Here is a 22,543-nt window from a genome sequence, read left to right on the forward strand (position 1 = left end):
GGGCGGCTGACAACATGCATGCGCAGCTATTTGTTCATCTATATGCTACGATATTTATGTAACCTACATAGCTTTCCTGTGTTTACTATACGATCGCCTCCATGGATGTCGCCATGTTTTTCTGGGCGCCATTTTAAATGGCGGAAGGTAGGCCGCAAAGGAGCCTTCTATCATATCAGGATGTCCACAGACTGCTGTCTCCGTCTGACAGTAGTATGAACAGTGGCCAACGAAACACAGATTGTTGGCTGAAAGGGAAGACGAAATGTTGTAAGATCGGTGAAGTGGAAGAGTTTATAATAAAATAATGAATGCAAGTAATAGTTCTGTCATTTGTTTTCGTTTAAAGAGACGAAGTCGATGTTTCTGTGTGTTTTTTTATATAAGGAAACTTTGAAAAGAAACGAACGACAACTAAAACCACGAACTCGAACAGTATGTACTTTAATTGTTATCACTTAAAGGTATACGGTCGTCGGAACTGCACTCAAAGGTCGTATGGGACCCATACGACCACATGGTGATTGATGGAAGTTAAAACATGTCTGTCATAATCTACATCGTATAATTTTAATGTTGCAGCTATGATGATGAGGTGCATCTAGATATCGTGCACGAAATACATTGTTTGTAAACAAGAAACTCGCACAGGCGCAGTTCCGACGATTGTTTCCCTTTAACTGTACCGTACGCGAAGTTTTTATCAGCCCCTACGATGTGTATGGTTGAATTCATGTTTTGTAGAATGATCTTTCGTCATATTGTAGCATCGTACGCGACCTCCAATTGACCAAAACAATGTCCATGACAGCAATTTTTATCTCTTCGTATGAGAGAAGATATTGCGCTTCGCTAAGACCTGCCCAGCCATCTGTCAACTCAAGTTAGCGGAATAGTGTGGTATCAAATAGAACAACAAAACATTGCTATAGAAATATCTGCCCTGGAAAATTCAAACTCACTTGAATTTAAAATAATTACATGGGAGCAGAACAAACGCAGATCACATTAAGCAAATAGTTACACCGTATTTCTGACCATATTTCAAGAGGCATTACAGATTCCATCGTAAACCATACTGAAAACTGAACAAATATTGATTCATTGCTCACGCACATGGTTTCTACAATTTCAGAAGCCAAACAAAATATGGCGAGACATGCGGTGTCACGCTAATTGTCCACTATGACGGTTCAGTCAATCTTTAATAGTAGACCAAGCAATGATGCTGACAAGGCGGTGTTTGCAATTCGTGCAAAAACTTAGAAATTTGATGTTTGAATAAAAAAGATATGACGTCCAGCAAACAATATCGGTCGAGCCAAATTCGAGTTATTGGGAATAACATGAGGTAGCGGTTAAAATCTGACGTGATGTCTCTAGTCGCTCACCTGGCGAACGAAAGAACGTTTTTCGAAGGGAAGAATCGGCGAGATCGTAAATTTCAGTTGTCATATTCAACCACCGTCCGACCTGTGGAGGCGCTCTTCTAAAGTCAAGTATCCTAAACGATAAAAAATATCTAATTTGGTTAAACGCGTTTCTTTTCGTTGCAATTATATCTATCATCAAACGCGGTAAACGGTCATCGTGAAAACTTAACTGGCGGAACTACAAAGGTGTCCTACATGTAATTCCTGCTTTCTTCTCAATCGCAGTGTTTATGGTACTTGTAAATTGAGAGTTTTTATCAATGGTGGAACTGATATCGACTGTGTAACTTGAAACAACAATGGCGAAAATTGATAAAATCACGATGTACCTGTCTAAGTGGAAGGCCGCGATTTCCGCATTGTGGCGTTCGATATCTGAGAAATAAAAGTGATCTGGTATTGTCTGATAATCCCTCGGAACTCTGCAAAATAAAATGAAAATTACTTTGGTTATTACAACAAAATCATCTTGAAAGCTGGTAACAAATGTGAAACGGCCGTTTTATGAACTAGGACAGAAATTCAGCAACAATCAAAATTTGAAAGACCCAATTGAATAGTTGTCGCTACGGGAAACAAGACGACTGTGTTTCCATGGGTACTGCGGTAACAGCACAGGTCAACAATGTTTTGTTTTGTCAACAAGGGAGGGAAGTACCCTTGAGTAATACCATGAACACTATCGAGATATCTGAAAAGCTTTAGAGAGACCTCTGTATATTCCGATGGCCAGAATATCAAGTAGTGAGCATCTATGCTGAATTAGGCGGTTTATTACCGGCCGAACACAACGCCCTCGCACAATATATCTGAACTTAAGTCAGTGCCATACACATTGCCAAACATCATGTTTTAAACATTAAATTACGATCTATAATCAGCTTTACGGTTTTTTACAAAATTGATGAATTAGGCCTGCGTAATCATGTGATAAGAATTCTTAATTTGTCTCTTCTAAAATTGTGTTTTGCGTCGTCAATTTCTCCATCATCGACATTGCTCAGAAGACTTTACACAATTGTTACCTATGCAAATTTGATTTACAGGTTCGAGATGACACGCAATGTTACCCGTGTTCGAATTAAGCAATTCAATGTCTTCATTGATTGACAGATTTAATCTATTTCTTTACTGCAGAGGACGTTTTACGACAGACGGTAAGGAAAGGTCGGGTCTCAGCATTTCGTAGAGTGGTGTCCATTTTAAGTCGTCCATGAATAAAACCGCCCCTTGAACAATAAATACCTCTCAGATTGACTGTCTGTCTGTCTATTGTCTGATTTTCCTTTGTCTCTATGTGTGTCGAATCATATTCAAAATGATAGAGAAGACAGAGTTATTCAGGGTATACCAGTATCTCCCCATAAAAGAATTACTGGTAACCTAGATCTGGTGATTGGTACACAGAGTATGCCGTAATCGGTTGCGTCTCTGATGGCGAGAGTCTACTTCCGAGTGAATGGAGTATGTGAAGCACTTGACGTGAAAATACGATGATTTGTGCCTTGCATTATCAGAAGCTATAATTTATGGACCACGCACTAAAGATGTAATTCACCAACATTAACGGTGGTTAGTGCGAAATCCGGGTTGGTTTACCGCAGAGGACAGTAGGTCAAATGACACGGGCAGGACACCAATGTTTGATCAGTAAGCGCCACGGGGATGGTCGTTACGGGCAACGCTCAGGCGTAGAGCCGTGAAGTTGATCCTGCTGTCTCGGACTCACAAATTGGATCCAACCAGCCGGAGAGGTTAATAACATGACGACTTCAGTGCTAGAAATTTGAGTGAATATCAATCTCTCCCGGACAAGTTGTCTTCTCTTTGCTCGATGAATTACACGGCATGTCACTGTACTCAAATTTTACATGACACAAATCGTAATAGCTATCTATAGGATAATAAATCCAACAGCACAGTGCGGTAGTGAAATATGGAGCAGGGTATTTCATTTTATTCTAAATATTCTTGGGACATCGCCAATATACCAACTTAGAAAATTTACCTGATCACTTGATCTAGCTATAGTTTATGGTTGCACAGACATCGACTACACGAATACTGATTTCTAGGCAAAAAATAACAAATGGTCTACATTTACCAGTTGTGACCTTATTATTTCACGTGGAGATGGTTTTTTCATCTTTAAATGATTGAAGTGAGTATTTGCTGCTCACTATTCATGGTTTCATTTCTGATTTACTGAGCGTAAAATGGCGGCAATATAACAAGTACATGAATTTTCTCAATAATTTTTTTCATATTTCCTGCCGACCGTTTCTAATGTTTGTAATAGATTGTACTGTATATTTTGACAAAAATGAAGACTTGAAAAATCATGGGCATTATATGAATGACGGTGACACCGCTATGGTGTCACCGAAAATAACCATCCTAAAATCCCGAAAAGTTAGGTAAAATACTTCTTTTAGTTTAAATTTCATTACACTGGACCGTAACGTTGATTGAGGTAGCCTTGCAAAGTCCTGTGAAATAGTTATGTATGCTGCGGAATATAAAAATTGGACGTAGTTCGATTAACTGTTGCCTGCCGAAAACTGAGGTTTAAATCATAAAATTAAAACAATCAACTTTGGAATAAAATTAGAAAAATAGTATCGAACACACGGTAATCGCATTTCAATTCATCGAGGTTAGACCAACTTCGGAATAATATAAAAACTTACACGAAGCGAAAATGTAAAATTGTCATGGTTGGAGTAGTTGCATCATCTCACTATTAGAAGCTACATGCCTCTTTGCAGCACTTTCAGCAGGAGTGAAGGCGTTCCCACAAGACGGATTGTGTCCCTGATATTGTGGAGCAGAAATAAAGCTGTGGCTTGACAATGCGCTGACATAATATTGCTAAAATCAAACTTTACAAATACTGTCTTTGGAAGGAAAAATTGTGACATGTTTAAGGGCACATCAGTGCGCACGTCAGCAACCTGAAGTGTACACAAACTCGTCGGCCTTACGGTCGCGCAGTCCATTGGCTTCACTATGGCTAACAGCATTATTGAGCTAATTGATAGATTTTTTGTCTGTTTTTCTTTCGCAACATTTAATTCCTTCCCCCAGGAAACACATTAAAGTTAGTGGATAAAGTCAATTTCCTTGTCCCTAAGGCATTATCAGCTCATTTTGAGCCTTTTATCGGATACAACCTGCTGATAGAACCTAGGAAAGACGAGTCTTTTCTCGACTCTTGCGAGACATCATCACAATGAAGACTGACTACAGTATGTCAGGTGCTATGATTCAACGTTTTCCCTGGTCTAGTTACCCGATGCTGCTTGTCAACCACGCGGGCGGAAGGCCGCGAAGAAGCTCACATTTTGGATGACAGCACACCTGTGGGTACGGTACATAAGGATAAACGAATAACGGTACTCGTTGATTTGGCAAAACGCATTCTAGAAACACACCTGCTAAACAAATATGAGATGTTCCGATTCATAATTACCAGTTACTGGCCGGATGCACTTCACTTTATGTTGAAGAAACGGAGCATCCTTTCAGAAAAACCATCAGTTTTACACTATTTGCAACTTCTGGACAACATACCGCAATCCCTCTCTTTTAATCGTGGGAGACATTATTTGGTGATCAAGTGTCATGGCCAAGGTATATCCTTAACAGTTAATTACAGAAACCCAAAAATTAAATCATCTTTATCAAGCTTCATCGGCTACGAGAAAATCATAGACCAGTGTACACGTTGTGGTCCTGCAGATAAGAAATCTGCTTGGTCTTCTACATTTTTTACAACACATTTTGGCATGCGTTGCTGTTTTGCATGTTAATAGTAATGGTGGTGCTGAATGTTTGCCATTTTTGTTTGAAATTTGGCAAATTTGCCGCTTTATCCGACAAAAGCAAGTTTTACTGACTGACAAGCTATGAAACAGTGGGATACCACTTACATATGCAGGGTTTTCTCTCACTGCGCGATTGCGCAAATTGCGCATTTCGAGCTACTGTCTGCCCTGAAAAAGTTACTGACAACGCGGAAATCTCGCACCAAACACACCAAGCAAAGACGCCTACATTTACTGATACATGAGGATGACCCAAACACATTGTGTTGCAAACTGTGTGTATCAATGATGGAATTTGGGAAAATTCCAGCTCTAGCATTGTGTTGCAAACTGTGTGTATCAATGATGGAATTTGGGAAAATTCCAGCCCTTGCATTGTGTAATAATCGACAGAAGATAGAGAGCAGCTGAGCACATCACAAGTTGACAACCATCATGATGTCGATGTTAGTACGGATGCTGCATGCGACATAGACGACGCAACCGAACTGGGTGACGATCGTAATGATATCGGGGAAACGCTTCCTGGGAAGGCAAAATCAACATCAAAAGTGTCTGCCCCCTAAAATGTTAAATCTGCCCCCTAATTTTGATAAATGGCACAGAAAGAGTCCCTTTCAATAAAAATGCAGAGAAAACACTGTATATGTAAATGAAATGTCATTGTACCATAACGGCACAAACTACAAATTATGGGAACGAATATTCTACGTTTCATATTCCATGAATTGAATAAGTGGAAGATGTTTTCCATGTGATTTTCGTGACATACGCAGAAACTTACAACATACTACCGTCTATACTACAGGTATACGTCATACCATTCTCCAAGTTTTTCCTATTTCTTGCCAAAGCAACTATAATTGTAGATCACTAACTATTCCAGGTCAAAGACGTGAAGCCTAATAATGGTTACATTTATTTTTGACCAAGGATCATGATTTCAGCCATGATTGTCCCTGATGTAAAATTACTTTCGTCTTGTATAGCTTTGGGTAAGATGAGACCATCTTACCATGGCATCTTACCATGGCCCTAGTTTGTAAGATGAGTGCAGGCTTCTGTGACGTCCAATAAGTAAAAAGTGATGAAAATTTTGTATCAAATATATACTTACTTCCACGGTTTAAAAAGCGCTTGTCCGCCATCGACGTAGTCTATGATGAGTTTCACTTGTGTACCTCCATTTTTCTCGTCTAAAAATACAAACCAAGACAGATAGTATGATTGTGTTAGGTTACTGATAAATAACTTGACGAAAATCCGACGAAAATGAAAAGCACACCTCAGGGCAAACCATTTTTAAATGACATTTTACTCATCAGATACAGGTAAGGAAAGGACAAACATTGTCCTAACACTTCAGTAAACTTTTATTCCTTTAAAAAAGAAGCCCGTGAATATGGATATAATAATGCTAAGGTGGGCTAGCAATTTGAATCTACCAGTGATTGGGATTCTCGGGAATCGAATGATTGATAAGGGGTCATACCATGGTTCTCACTTTCTATCAGACGTGTCCGTACTTTCTGTAAAACGACTGACGTGTAAGCATAAAAATACACCTTATTTTATTCTATTTTATTACATTAGCACCTTATTAGATTTCTGCTAGAGTTAATATACCTAGGTTGTGAATAATGATGCCAGTACTTGAACAACCTAGGCATGTGTAACCGAATATTGACATGACAGTTAAAGAACCAATAAAGCTTGTCCCCGTTTCCTTCTCTACCCCATCGCTCGCCCAACCCCCTTTCTCAACATGCTCTCGTCCAACCGCCCTGCATCTACATGTACTATAGGCACAACAAAATATCGGTGTTGGAGGGACAACAGTTAGATGTCTTCAGGCTGTATAAGCGGTGTTTATTTTCATTTCATTTCTAGCAATAGAATTGTAAATTCGTTGGGAAGTCGACGTGGCTCTAATTTTCTACAAAGTTAAACAATGTCGATGAACCATCGGTAATCCATTTCGTCCGTAGCCGTGTGGTTTTTCAACAGACAAAACTTCGCAAACGAAGGAGGTCCACGAGACCGCCTGGAAGGGATGGCGATTTTTTTCATCAATTACGCTAAAATGCAACTTCGTGGCACTCAAATCGCATCCGACTGTTATCTTGGCACTGGAAGAAGTGGGCGATTGAGATGAGATGGAAATCGTTACCATAGTGACTGTGGGGAAGTGAGGGTGCCGTGGAGATCACGGAAGTCTGAAAATTGCTGGAAGATAGCAGCAAAGATAACGAGATAATGATTTCATGGGAAAATTGGATCACACAGCGTTGGCATGGTTTTTAACGGTTTTCAAGGAACCCGATCTTTCCAATTTGCCCGAACTGTTCAGTGCTAAACTACAGTCGACAAAACGAGTTTGAACTTTACGGCAAATAGAAACGCTCTTGCTACATTTACGCTCCAATAAGTAAGAGTTCTGCCGCTTGAAATTTATGGCCAATTACCACTGCGGCGTCAATGCAATTTCACATACGCTTGCATGTCTCTGTAGAGTAACTTATTGTTGCTTTTGAATGCAAAGTAAAGTTATTCGGTAAAATATGTCAAGTTGATAATTTTTCCATTGGAAATGTTAAAAACGTCAGAAGTTCCACGGCCTAATATCGGAAGAAATATGCCTACTTTGGACGTTGGTCAATATCGGTAACAGCAGCTGCTGCACGTTTAACTAGGCCCGACACATTGTTATTCCCTGATTATTACAATAGTAATAAACACAGAAAAAATATATGTACGTGTGTGTGTGTGTGTGTGTGTGTGTGTGTGTGTGTGTGTGTGTGTGTGTGTATCGTGTTCGTCAATTCCGAAAAGCACTGTGTCACATCCAGTTATCAATCATACCTCTAATTTGTGTTTGATTTTTAATTTGGTTTCCACATGCCACTGGAATAATCTGCTATTCCATTTGGGTTATTACTTAGTTATAGGTAACGGGTGGCTGTGTATGCGCAAAGCGTAGTTACATCTAAGGTTCAAGATTCACGAGTACTGTATATCAAGACTGGAGCATCGTACACAGAAGTTTTCGAGTCACCATTTTCGATGATATACGTCCTTCCAAAAAAGTAAATAGTGACGACTTGGTTTCACGTAACGTCATTGCCATCGTATCTTGTCGTCTTACATGTACGAATAAATTACAGTGAGTTCAATGTGAAAATCTGTACCAAGTGGAAAAATATCTTTATTTGTCAAGCTTGAGTCTTGTGAGGCGGCGAACACATTAACAACACCATTTGGCGTATTTTTCAATCACCGCCTACTCCGTAAATGTTGCTGTAAATACAGATCTCATTTATGTTACCGCGCTTTCTATAACCGCTTACATTACAAACCATTATCGGCTACGGTAATTTTCCTCAATATAAGTGATACGTTCCCTGGGGGGAAATTATTTGATATCTCTCTGTCGGAGGACCTCAGTAAGCGTGCACTCTCATTTCGGCTGCATGCATCTCAGGCTTCCTTTGGAATTCTCCAAGAAAAATAAATATCAGTTGGATCAACCAAGTTGACATTTGCATACTAGACAGAAAGTAGTGAAAAGGTCATTGATAACATTTAAAACATATTCAGACAGGATTATAGCCGTTTATTTAAAATATAATTGTTCATTAATGAGGTGAATGTTGACTAAAGAAAGATAAGATATCTTTCTGAGTTGCTACTGTTATAGTCTGTGGTGATATGTTTTTTTTTCGAATATTTTATGACACTTACAACAATCCTTCAAAGGAATGTGGTAATTGAAGTCGTTACCTGCACATCACTCACATGCCTTACGATTACGTCATACCTCTGACACACAGATCAACCGGACCCTACAGAGCGTTTGGAACAGTAGGGCTTGCTCTTGGTGTATGGCACAGACAAGTCAAAAGTCCACATATAAAGTGACAAACGCTGTCACATGGATATGGTGATTGTTTTGGAGATTAATTCTTTCGTAAATACGGTTAATTTCCGGGTCTTTAATTTCGAACGAGAAGGAACTAGGCTTCAAACTTGTCGGTCTGTTTTTTGAAGATGTAACATATAACTTAATTGATGGCACAAATCTTGTCAGAGTACCATTTTATAATTATCATTTGGGCAAACGACACTTACAAACGCAATGCCAATATCTTTCACAAAACGTACCGACATCGCGCATTTCCAGTCATAAATACTATTGCGCATGCGTCAAACTAATTAAAACTAAATCAAACGATTACAGAAAAAGTATAGCTCACGATAAGCAGGGTCATCAACTGTAATTTGTCTGTGATGTGACCTTCAGATCATACAACACTTTCAATTTAATTTCCTTTCCAATTTATCCTTATCACGCGAGATGTGGCAGCGACAATGATGGAATTCCAGATCATAATTCACTCTTGTTGCTCCAAAGAACACTGTAAATCAGTTTTCCGCAGTTATAATTGAGCGTGAGAAGTCAAATAATTCAATCTGCGTTAAAATGTCAATTTGGATTACTTAATCTGGGGAATTTCGCTCCCACTTTACGCATACTTAGCAAAGATGATTACATTTGCATGTACCGACTTGCTATGCAATCATCCAATGAATTGCTATATCAATCAATGATTTGAAGACTCCAAAAACTTCATCAAAGTCCTTTGAAACGTATGAACATCTCGTTTCATCTAATTATCGGTAATGTTTCGAATTACAGACAATGACATCCGCAGACTTTCTGCTATAAATTTTAACAAAGTGCCACAGAGGGCACCCTACAGGTGCATCGAATGTACAATTCAACTTGGAAGTCGGCGATAAAAGTTTATACGCCTTCTTTTATTTCAATCTTGGATTTGAATTCAAGGATTAACATTGTTAGACACAAATCGGAAATACTGTTGCACTCATATTCATTTGATACTCAGATTTCATTCATTCGATTTAAATAACGCCAGATTCATTGTCGTTCAAGTTGTTCCCGTGACTAAGCGATGTTTTTCAAAACAAAACATACCGAAAAAAAACCAGAAAAATTCGCAAGCGATGACTCTCATACCGTCTGAGGAATACCATCGTCACTGCCGTCAGGCATTTGAATCAACATTAAAATTTTCAGCAACATTTGATGACCGGCTGTCTGGCTGTCTGTCTGACGAAAGCATGATTGTGGCCATGTCATGTGTTGACCGTTTGTATAAGTTTTACGGCAGTGAATTTGAATAAATTCCAGACTCGTGCGCACCAATCAGGTATAGATTGTCTGCACACAACGTTACCTGGGTTGAACTAGTCATAAAGTTCATAGAAAGATTGATGCCCGACATAGAGATCCCGGCACAAAAGACAAGTTGAAAGGCTTCCGTTTTCGTGCATCTGTATCATACAGAGTTTCACATGCACGACATTTAGACGACATGGTTAAATCTGAAGGAAATGATACATTTTATGTTGTGTTGACATATTACTTACCGACTTCAGCTATCTCCTGATTAGCCAAGTTATTCAATAATTCAGGTATCACGTCTGAATTATGGTTGTACAAGCCATACCTATTAATTCCATTCTGAAATTGTTCCCACGCTGGCACTTTACGGCTATAGTGAAAGTAAGAAAAGAGTAAATAAAACGCACTAATTTAATTGAAGTTTTACGATAAAGTCAAACGTAAATAGCCCTTCATTTCCTAAAACCTAAAAGCTTTGCAAGTTTATTGTATTGCAATTGACAGGAAAGGGTATATTAAGATGACAAAGGAAACCATTTCAAACCAAAGGCATGGCAGAGAACGGACACTAGTAAGGATATAATCGGGGATCATGCCGGAGTCATGTTGGATAGTGGTCATCTAGAAGGTGTCATTAGCTCAACGGGAAGTAACGCGTTGCCAAGCCTAATAAAATTACTGTTTGACACAGGACAAAATGCGTATCTGACGCCTGTGAGTACAGGGTATTAAAGTTATAAAGCACTTAAGGGCGTGAGAACATTAGTCGAAGGAAAATAGGTAAACGACAGCAGTCACACTGAAAATCGATTTCGCTGGACGAGTTTGCATGCAGTTGGAATTACTTTAGTATTGTCCGCGTGTCCATGCGCTTCATTCCATTGCGTTACTGGCGATGTAAACTCGCCTGTTTTAAGTCAAAATTAACAATAATATATTCATGCACATCTTTACTTTTTGTTATATTTTACATGCATCCTTGACGCTAGTAAGAGAGCAAAACCGATGTCAGAGATAAGCAAAATTAAGTTGCATGATGTGGTAAAATTACGTCAAAAGTTTACCCAAAGACACCTTGCATATAAATTGTGAAGAAAATACAAACGCGCTAAGTACCAGTCGGGACTACAAACACTATCTTAACCACTACATGTTTGTTATCTGAAGAAGACATGAGTAATTATTCATAGATTTAATCTGTAAATATTTTAAACGCGCAGGAATAATATGTATGTACGGGATGAAAGATCAGGGGGCTGACCGCATGGCATGATGGGTAATATTAACTTCTTGGATGGCAATTTATAGTCTTTTACGACAGCAATTTAGAATAGCACACAGGTTACATGGAAACCATTAAACATTTTAATCATTTAATACATTATTGAGGGGTCGAGGGTGCTGTAAAGCTAACCATGCAAACAAGTTTCACGCAGAAAAAAGTCAGACTTAAAAGTATTGTTGGGTATGGACAGAGCTGCAATTCTGCACGTTTTCAAATTGTCATGGCAACAGTTATACAGTTCCATCTGCGCTTCATGCGAATAGCGTCATTTTCGATAGTTACACATTTGGAATAATCCATCGCAAGAATTGTTGATAATTAGCTGGTTTGTTAAATTTATTATTGATGATACAATATCTTTTATCAAACTTGAAGCATTATAATATATAGTCTCTCACAATTTCGACTTTGTGATAACTACTTTCTTTTATGAAATCCTTTTTTCATTTTACTCGAAATATCGATAATACATCATAAAAACTTTGGAGAAAACAGTTAGCGCGCCTCAAATCAACAAACAACATGACGATTTGTGGTCGCTGATTATTGTCAACTATTGTATTTTTACCATTTGTTCAAGCCAAACTTTGTGTACTCAAAATTAAGCCTGCTATATCTGGTTACTGAACACGTTTTTTTTTCAATCAACTTTGACCAACAAACATCCATGCACATAACCATATTGTTTTACTATTAGTCTTTACGATGCTCCTGGCTTGGCTGGGGAGGAGCATGGCAACACTGTCCATGCAAACACTTTTATCTCAAGTCTTTTCCCGCCAAAGGTGAACGGCTTCAAGTTAATCCATAAAACAGTACTGGCATAAAGCCGAATTTGAAACGCAGCAGGAAACCTAATGAGAGCTTTTAGAAATCACTTTGAGGTAGCAAGTGCAAACGGAGTGTGAGTTGATTTATTTTTGTCGCTCAATAACCGCCGAAGTTTTTAATTAGATATATCATGGCGGGTTCTGAAATGTACATCTGTGAAAAGCTTGCCGGGTAATCCAGCAAGAAATCAGTGCTGAATGCAAAGGGGTTAGTCAGGAACATCGATCAGGATTCTAGGTGATGAACTGAATGCAAATGTTCACTGACGTAAAACGTTGGCAATGAATATTAAATAGCGGCAATATTGGAAATGGAAACTCGTGAAGAGTGAAATAGATCGATGTTCATTTCAGCAATATAAATCAATGTTAATTTCGGTAAGAAATGCCGGTGAATTTTAACACAACTTGCCATGAAATAAATTAGTAAAGGGGGAGTATGACAGCTTGCGATAGCACTGAAGATGAAATAAACATATAATTTCATTACTAAAATAATTCATTGATTGATTGATCGAAGGCTGGTTGACCTGTATAACAGATAGCGGATCACATCGGGACAGGTCTGACCTACCTGCTATTACCGTGTGCTCTGTGAAAGCGTGAAAAATGAAACATAAAATTGAATTCAGTACGCATGTCGGACTAATATTACGTAACCGTTGCAATTGATTAAGTTTGGATAGCGCCACAGTATTTTTAAGCTAGCTTGCTATCGGTAAGATGAGAAGTGAGGCAGATAGTGAAGTATGGGTATTGGAAAGCAGTGCCGGCGTTGCTTTCAGAAGGGACGGGTTGATACAAATGATATAATCTATTCAATTGTTATATCTGGTCGCCAATACCTAAACCCATGCTGACATGCTTTTTTAAATAAGGATTTACAGGAATATAATACAGCGTAAAAAAGTAAACAGTTCTAAATACTAGGCTTTCGTTTTGCGAACTCCCTGAAAACAACGTCCAGATATTGAGTGTGCATTTTACAATATCAAATTGCTACTGTAATAATGCTTTGAAGTCGTAAAAATTATTTTCGGCTTCAATCACATGCGTGTACTTCACATTCATTTGGTCAGCATGCTTACTTTGTGACCGCGTTCAAAGTTACCATCATGTGGACTTTATACTTGGCGTTGGAGAGACGTTATTAAATGTTATATTTTCAAACATCACAAAAGCTGAGGAACTGCACAGTCAGATGGATACGATTTTAGAAAAATAAGTACAATGTCCCCGACTTTGACATGAAAATGATATTCATCAGTAAAATTCTGAGTGTATAAACCTACATATACTGAAGAAGATTACTTTGAAACGGATCGCTGGAACTTAAAAGAAGATCATCATGAGGACTGACAGCGATGCATCAAGTACGTGTCCAAGCTTACTGCTTTACCTCAGGGGTGTTATTATTGATCTGCTGTCGTAGAGTAGCTGGTACCAGCACTTGTGTATTGTCGTATATAAGGACAGCTGTCTCTACATTTAAACAAGTACTAATTGAACAAATACACTAGATATTTACTACGAACTGCTGACGATGACGTACCAATGCTTTGCTGGTCATGTTGTCATAGGGAACACGCCCCAACAAATAATACAAATTTATCAAGAAATATAAAACACATTGTATTTCACAGTAAAAGTTATGTAATATTAAATATAGATACGCTACGATACGAGAATGTTACGATATGAAATGCACTTTTAATTAGTAGCAATGAAATGGATATTGACCTGTCAATTTTGCTTATGCATAAATTCTGAGAATTATTTTACGGTAAATGTAGCCTATGCCTTGCATGTCCGGCCTTCGGGATATTTTCTCCAAATGTTATTGACTCAGTAGTCTGGTACTGTTTGGAGTGGGATGAGCATTCTGGAGCATGCATTAGCTATTTCCGTTTCTAACAAGCTATAAATGGCTTCTATTTGAACGGCTTCAGGGGCCAGTACCTGCACTTTAACTGACTGCGTCCAAGACTCGTGTTTGTACCCGTGCACTTTACTTTGCGATAACCTGTTGCTGCAGAGGACCGAGACACATACATCGATCGATCAATTCGATCAAAGAACACAATATACATTATTCAAATAACCGCAAACGGATATATTGACAGATTGATCCATGAATGTCACGTAATCAAACAAGTTGGGTTCTTGAAGCATTTGACGCCGTTGTCAATAGCAGTGTTATAAATTGTTTTACCAAGAGTGAAATTTTCGAGTTATTGGTCAACATTTAAGGGTCCACATTTTATTATCAAATATTGGAATCAATATTGGACACGACGATAGTTTCTTTGGGACACTCCTAAAGTACTCCTAGAGAATATTCGGTGATCACAACGGCAATGTGAGATCATTGACGAAACGCAGGTTTTCAATAGGCAAGGATATCAATCATCTTTGACAGAATCTACAATATACAAATATCAACAGACTCTGTGACAACGGAAGTTACTCTGCCCATACATTTAAAGGGTCACAGATCTTGTTTGATGACATCTAGAACTGAAATGAGCTCAATAGTATGATCATCAGACGGAACCGTAAAGTGGCATTGAATCCAGTCATTCTATTTGCCAATGCAGTAAACCAACAAAAGTTCAAAATTTCCGCTCTTTATACAGTACATAATTCGTTCGACTGCAGTTCCATTGACTGTTGTCCTAAATACATGTAAATGTATGGCAAGGCAACATGTCTGCGTCGTGGCTATCCTTTTTAACAACTTGATTAAATATTGCACCGATGGAGTTTGTGTTCTACATACGGGTCAAGTTTCAATTTCAAGGTTCAAACGGTGCGTGTGTGTTTGGAGTGGGTTGGGATAAGCGGGTTATAGGTACAAATACTTGGAGACACTAGGACACCATGCCCTTAGAATGTGGTTTTCCCGATGTATCAAAGATTGCCATCTGAATGTATAAATTGATATTCACATTGCCAAATATTGGACGTGGATTCACACAATATGAACTGTGTTTATCGTTACAGTGTAAACATACCAGTAATATTTCAGACTACAATTTATTCTCAATCAGCTGAACATATCAATCTCATACTACGATTGTATATACATGCTACAGAAAGTAATGTCTTTCCTTTCAGAAACGTAGCATTCTAAACATGGCGGAGTTCATGAATACAGCTAACCGAACATGTCGTCTTCGTGGTTCAACACTATGTATGTGTTCATGTCTTCATAAATATGTAAATTTTAAATATACATATGAGATTGTTATAAATCATGATGAGATATTAAAACACGTTACCAGTAACACCGAAACACACTAGTAACACTTAAAATCATCTAAAAGCTGCGTTCTCTTTAAAGCCCGACGTTCTAAATCTTTGATACGATTTCCAGTCGCCAAAATTTGCATATACGTATCTGCAATGGCTCTATCTTCTGATAAATTCAGATCGGATAAATCTCCAAATATATGAACCAAATATTTCCTCGCCATCGCCAACAGGAGAAAGCACAAAAACGTTGTCAGCCATATCAGCAAATATTTCAAATTTAATGGACGTAATTTTCACTGAAATATCCAGGTTCTCCTAGACCAGCAAGCATTGAATCCACAGTGTTCACTGTTGTGCAGATAAATCCGTTAAACAGGTCAAAAATTATCGGAAATGGGAACTCCCCCATGGTGTTTTCAAATGGGATGTTTGAAGGTTTCGTTGACGAGCACCCTTAATTTCGGTCCGACAACACGGCAGGACGAACACAAAATACATTTAAACGGTGCGTTTTAGAATGAAATGAGATTCAAACAGAATTGTATTTGTATTACCACCAATAATTGCCATGGTAATCGATAAAGTATAATGCAGGGAGCGCTGGTATCGCTGACTACTGAGAGACTGGGCAATAATGTCCCTTACCAACATTTTCGTAGAATTTTTTGTCGACAAACGCAACGGGAAACCTCGCAGTTTGGTTTTGGATTCATGCCCTTGTCTCTAGTTGTGAAGGTCACTAGCTCTACTCAGATACTTGACAGAAAACTCTGGCTCAACGTTCATCAACCGCCTCTACATCCAAAAAAACACATCCCAAAATCGATCATAATGTAATTTCAGGACGGAGACAATAGAGTAGAGGCGGCAAACAGATTGGATCGCACTCTCAACTTTGTACACTCTGGTTGCACTCACAAAATTTCACTAAACAGGAACGATAAAATGTTCCGATGGAAGGCTAAAGCTATCACAATCTGAGTGTTTGCTTTGGATGCCGATACGCTGTACACCGCTGCCGCAGTAAGCTGATGAACTATATCGTTCACGCAATGAGGTTTCTCACAAATTAAATAAGTTAAAATCTCTCGCTGAAAGGGCCGGCGATCGATGAGGTAATTGACTTCGATTGACCGAAACCCTCAGCTTATCTTGCTATACCTGTCGCTAAATCCATTGCAGGAAAACATTTTTCATGATGATTGGTTCTGGCTCACGATATACCGAGCTTGAACATTTACGTGTTTCAGAGATTGTTCCCAAAAACTTTATAGAGTACAACCCTGATAGTTGTAGACAAAAATATCGAATTTGCGAGTAGGTGGAAAATGTGAAATTTTATGAACGAAAGAGAAATGCATTAATTGAGGTTTCATCTGTAGGGATATAGCTAATATTGTGAGTAGACTGTCAGTGTATGGAAGAATAATAAAATAATTGTGGAAAGTCGTAGAAGCCCTGTACTGTGCATTCCACGATGCGTGGCGTTTGGGTTATGTTGAGAAGAATAACGGGTTTCGGAGTAACCTCAACATTGCGGTGTACCTTTTCCTCCGTGCTGTAAAACTAAAATGAGTTGAAGCACGGCGTGTTGTGCGATACCTGGTAGAGACGAGGAGGAGGTCGCTGTAAGAAACTGACAGGTGATTATGGAAATATTATTGTGTCGAGCTGTACTTAGGGACACCATTGTGTCGGGCTTTAGTTAGGGAAGCACTGCAAAGGATGAAGTTCAACGCACGCCGGCAAGGAAAAGCAATTGTATTGATTGGTGTTCTCGAACTTGGACTAGAATGGAGGAAGGAGACCAAACATTCACTAGTGAGAATGGGCATGACCACATTCCCTTGCATGTCCAAACCGTACAGTCTCGGACGCTACAAAGTCTTCTTTGACAAGAGAGAGCACGTTACATCTTCGGAGTTTGACGCTATTCATAGCAGCAGCAGAGGCACGGTTTCTGTTGTATTTGGTATCTTGTCAAAAGTTCAAATTGTCAATTGATATGAAATAAAATTACATGGAGGGTACGCTTTTTACACGACTGTGGCTTCAAGGGACGGTGGTAGTCGCATTAGGTCGCATGGGACCAATACGACCAATGCAAACACTGTATCTGAGGTGGCGATTGATGAAAGTTAAAACGTGTTTGTCATGATGTATACGGTAAAATTTAAATGCTGCCGCAATGTTGACATGATGCATCTAGATGTGGAGCATGAAATACATTGTTTGTAAACAAGAAAGTCGCACAGGCGCAATGCCGATGACCCCCTCTTTATACTTGCACGTTTATAAACATAACAACAGATGACCGAGGGTAACAACTCAAAATATCAAAATATTGGCGACCTCGATTGCCCTATCGCACCAAGACAAGATACATTTTGAAATTTATTTTTTTTTTACTTTTCATGTATGCAGTGTTATAATAATGGGTTCGTCATCAACAATTCGAGTAATACTTTAATACATTGCAACTCTAATTGAACATTTTATACCAATGAAACTCCACACCGTTCTGCAAAAATTCTACCAGGTGGAAGAAAGTCGTCTGTGTTGATAACATAATAAAACAGAACCAAAAAGCTTTTCACACTTTAAGACTGATGAAATGAATCAGTGATTGGGGTTATTTCGTTGTTTGTGTTGTAATAACTTGTCTCTTTATTTTAATAATTAGGTCTGCGGAGTGTATTCGCTCTCATCAGAGACAGAACTGCTGAGATCATAAAAAGTTGTCGCGCAGCGACAGATGAGAACTACCTCACAATAAAACGTAAATATGCCTCGACTCTGCAAGAGACCTGACATTATACTCTATCTCCTGCAGACTTCCATGTCGTACTGCTACATGATTTAGCGTTCTTCTTCCCAGTATACATTCTACTGTAATATGTAATTTTAGCGATATTGTTACGTGACATCATACACACCACTTACGCCTTCTAGCCAATCAAGGATCAATATCCACAACAGCTGTGCAAAAATGTATCTTTGGCTGGTTTCAGTTCAGTTTATGCTAATCTGTCACTTACCGTCCGTTTTACGTTGAGAACCTTTCACCAAAAGTGACATGTTGGTCCAATAAAGCTATAGAAACAGGTACGATCGTATTTCGAAATCTGTCGATTGAAAAGGCCATGGCCTAAATCACTGAGCTTTTACAGGCCATTTACCTTTACAACCTTGAAATTTTATTCTAGTCCAGTAGTTGAAGACAGTAATTAGTTAAGTGAATTCACGTGCCTTTACTTTTTAAGTAGTATAATCAGCGTCAATGTTATATCTGCCAATGTCTGTGTATAAGGATGCCTCTTGGCTGATCATAAACCGTAACATTTTGATCATGAGCGACGCCGAAAAAAATAGCGTCGATCTGCTTTGATTATTTAACTCCTTACATATTACTCATCTCTTTCTGACGGTAGAAAGAACTGTCCTTTGTTTAAATCGAATCGAACCAAATTAACGACGCAAAAAAATCAATGTCGACTGTGCGACCACATCAAGGACGATGTGCTTCATAATTGTGGAAAGAGATATGCATGTATACGTAATGGATTTGAAGGATAATTGGTTTATAGTCACGATTATGATCTCAGTGAAACGTAAGCTTCTACGTATACGCCTACCGTTGTTTGTATAGTATATTAGGTTAATTACTCTGTATATAGCTGTCATCTTGAATGGATATTGACTTTTACTTCTTACACTAACACTGCCAACAATATCTCGAAAACATCTGTCGAAATATTACTTGAACTTGAGATATAGAAGAGTTTGGCTCTCAGCTCTTAGACATCTCTGCTTTGTAAGTGTAATTTGACGAGCGGAAACCGAAAAATATATTATATAATTGAAAAAAGGATATAATGGCTGCTGATTCCTAGCGCAATCAGTTTCTGTTTGTGTATGAGAAGCATATTGTGAGGGAAACATCGACTCCGAGCCCAACAGATTAATGAATAGGCTAGGCTTACAACATTGCCACAACCTTCTCGGTGCCTAACAATACAAAATAATACTTGTAAGCTTAAGGCTATTGCTGTACAATATCAAAAGATTCAACATGTAAAATGGAGTCGACGACGGATTTGCAGATTGATTTTAAAAGTGAATTTCGGATGGTCCATACTCCAGTGTAATACCTATTTTCCCTTATTGCAACGATTGCACGTTTCCAGGCAGTATTTAAGCGAAGCATAATGAAGATTATCCCGTTCCTTTGCAAGAAAGCGGGTTTCATTTGTAAAGCTCTTTTTTCCAAGCCCTTCGGCGTAATAGCCATATGGTGACGTCATGATCGAGCTAAGGCACTTCCTGACCAAGTCAAAGGTGCACTTCGGGAGGGCGATTGCGTCATTACGAGACTGAGCACACCAAGCAGCGCGTTTTGAAATAAGCGATTCAGAGATAATATTCCGATTAAGGTCGCTTTTTATATACTAATCACAAGATTATTATTAATGATAATTCGTGATCCAATTAAACATTTGCAGTATCAGCCAACTTCCCCCCTTTCGATTATTTTCAGTCTGAAATAAAGTTAGTATGAATCAATCGGAGCAATCTATCTCGTCAGGATAACATTTAGGCATTGCGAAATATGCATTTCCATAACTGAACTAAAAACGGACAAAGTGGAGCCCAACACGAACACTTCCAGAATTCATTAATCAAAATCTCAGAGCAAGTAATCCAGGGACTAAATCAAGTTTACAAGGGTTATAGAGGGAATTCAGCCTATTCCGAGCAACTAGAATCTGTCCATTCACCTGCTTATGACTTTCATGTTATCTTTGATTGAAAGATGCGTTGGGTTTGCCCTCTCCGTCACGTTATGAGTGAAAGTGCATGTAGGGTACGTGTGCCTAGACCTAAATGCATACTTAATAACACTTCACACATGTTTACCCACTTCTTTACACACTGATCCAATTTGGATACAATAGGGCTGCCAACGTGACACAGCATTTACGGCAAAATAGTTTTACATGTATGTACACAAGGGTGGCTTGTCCCAAGGTCATGACATTTTCTCTCCCCCCTTTTTTGACAATAATTAGCTGCATTTATGCGAAAGCAAAGTTATACCATAACTGTCGAATGTAGACGTTCATTTGGGGTCTATGAATGTTTGTGTATGTAGCCACCGAAAGTTGTGACATCCAACGGATTGCCGTCCTGAGAGTTGTACTGCGACCCTCGTCGAGTCCACACTGAATGGTTGCTCTGCTATACAATGTACCAACTGTATGATACCGTAGGCTTGTCACAATACTAGGTGTGGTGCCAGGCTAATAAAATACACACGATGAACGGTGCTGTCTCAATAACTCGAGTACAGCAACACAGTTTGGTTGTTACAGGAGACAAAATGAAAATAATTTCAAACGCACCAATGTTCTCTCCCTGAATATGCGCAGTAATAGTGGTTTCTACTGTATTGTTGCAATTCAAAGCTGGCAAGAAATCATAACACACACATATATGAGATACCGTTTACGTACACTCATAATTGTTTCCCTGTAGCACGCTATTGAAATAACGCCATATACTAGATGGTTCAAAGGTTGCAACGTACTGAAAAGTGAATTTAGGGGCGATGATTTGTTGGTGGCGTAACCGTGAGTGATATGAAAACGAGTTATCTGAATTTACCCTGCGTGACTTTTAGGTAGGAATTGTCGCTAGTCTCGAAGTATGCCGTAATTAAACGTCCCTCTCTACGGTGTTCCGTGAGTCCTTCGTGATAGGTTTTTGACAATATTCGACAAAACATCAACCGATATGATACCTCTCGCAATTGCTGTAAATGCAAGACCGTATGCAAGGTGTTTCTTATTAGCACCACTGAATCATCGATATACGTCAGCATTGATGGAAGAGTTGAGATAATTCATTGGTCTCAAAGTCACAACGGGGCAATCTTACATTGGCACTAACGTGATGAAATTTCATTTGGTGCTTGAAAAGTAATGTTGTTGGTGACGATGGCAAGGCAATCTCGTGATGCTTCGAGTTGAAAACAAACTCCGTTAGAAAAAGTGGAAAATACAATGCTAATGTTTAACGTATAATAAAGTGTCTTATATTTTCTGACACACACTGTGTCACAGGGATAGACAGATATGAGATACACGCCATGCAAACCACATTACAGTCTTTCAGGATGTAAAAATCCCAGGAACCTTCACAATCTTCAGTACGTTTGGAAACAAAGTACAGATGCTACATTAGTAACATAGGTATTTCTGTATCTCGTCGTCGGGTATACACAGTCTATTAGCGATGGATTTTTTTGTCTCGCACGTTCACTTCAGAAACTCGGACGGCATATCGCTTACCTGAAAATTTCTTTCGTTGCAAAGGAAGCCGTAAAAAGAGTCATCACCGGAAAAGCAGCGTCATGCATTGCAAAGATTTGTCTGACAGCCACTGAAGTCAACAATTATTCGATTCCTAAAACATTTTGCTGAAATGACATTTTTCACGACATGGATTAAAACTTAGTTTAATCTGTGTGTATGACCTTTTGGAAACTGAGAAATACCAGACATGAGTGTCGTTCATGGGGAGACGTATAACTGTTGTATGTCAATGAATTCTGAGTTCTTATAAACCGCTGTGCTAATAAAATTTGTACAAGTATATTACAGTCACTTTTCAATAAAAGTTTACGTCGACGGAAATGACGTAAGAGT

General features: G+C 38.8%; 1 protein-coding gene across 2 annotated transcripts in view; it reads right to left on the minus strand.

Annotated features, from left to right (window-relative positions):
* Window positions 1-22,543, minus strand: part of LOC139152019 (extracellular serine/threonine protein kinase FAM20C-like) — a 32,779-nt gene that overhangs the window by 4,492 nt on the left and 5,744 nt on the right. Inside the window, exons 2-7 of one of the 2 annotated variants that reach the window (XM_070725103.1) lie at window positions 13,156-13,173; window positions 10,712-10,836; window positions 6,378-6,456; window positions 1,763-1,855; window positions 1,392-1,504; window positions 68-248 (exon numbers count right to left, since the gene is read on the minus strand). In XM_070725103.1, the coding sequence (XP_070581204.1) occupies window positions 68-248; window positions 1,392-1,504; window positions 1,763-1,855; window positions 6,378-6,456; window positions 10,712-10,836; window positions 13,156-13,173 (609 nt within the window). The remainder of the gene's footprint in view (window positions 1-67; window positions 249-1,391; window positions 1,505-1,762; window positions 1,856-6,377; window positions 6,457-10,711; window positions 10,837-13,155; window positions 13,174-22,543) is intronic. The other variant, XM_070725104.1, reaches the window with a different exon arrangement.

Source organism: Ptychodera flava, chromosome 15 (genome assembly GCF_041260155.1).
Source record: "Ptychodera flava strain L36383 chromosome 15, AS_Pfla_20210202, whole genome shotgun sequence".
NCBI lineage: Eukaryota > Metazoa > Hemichordata > Enteropneusta > Ptychoderidae > Ptychodera > Ptychodera flava.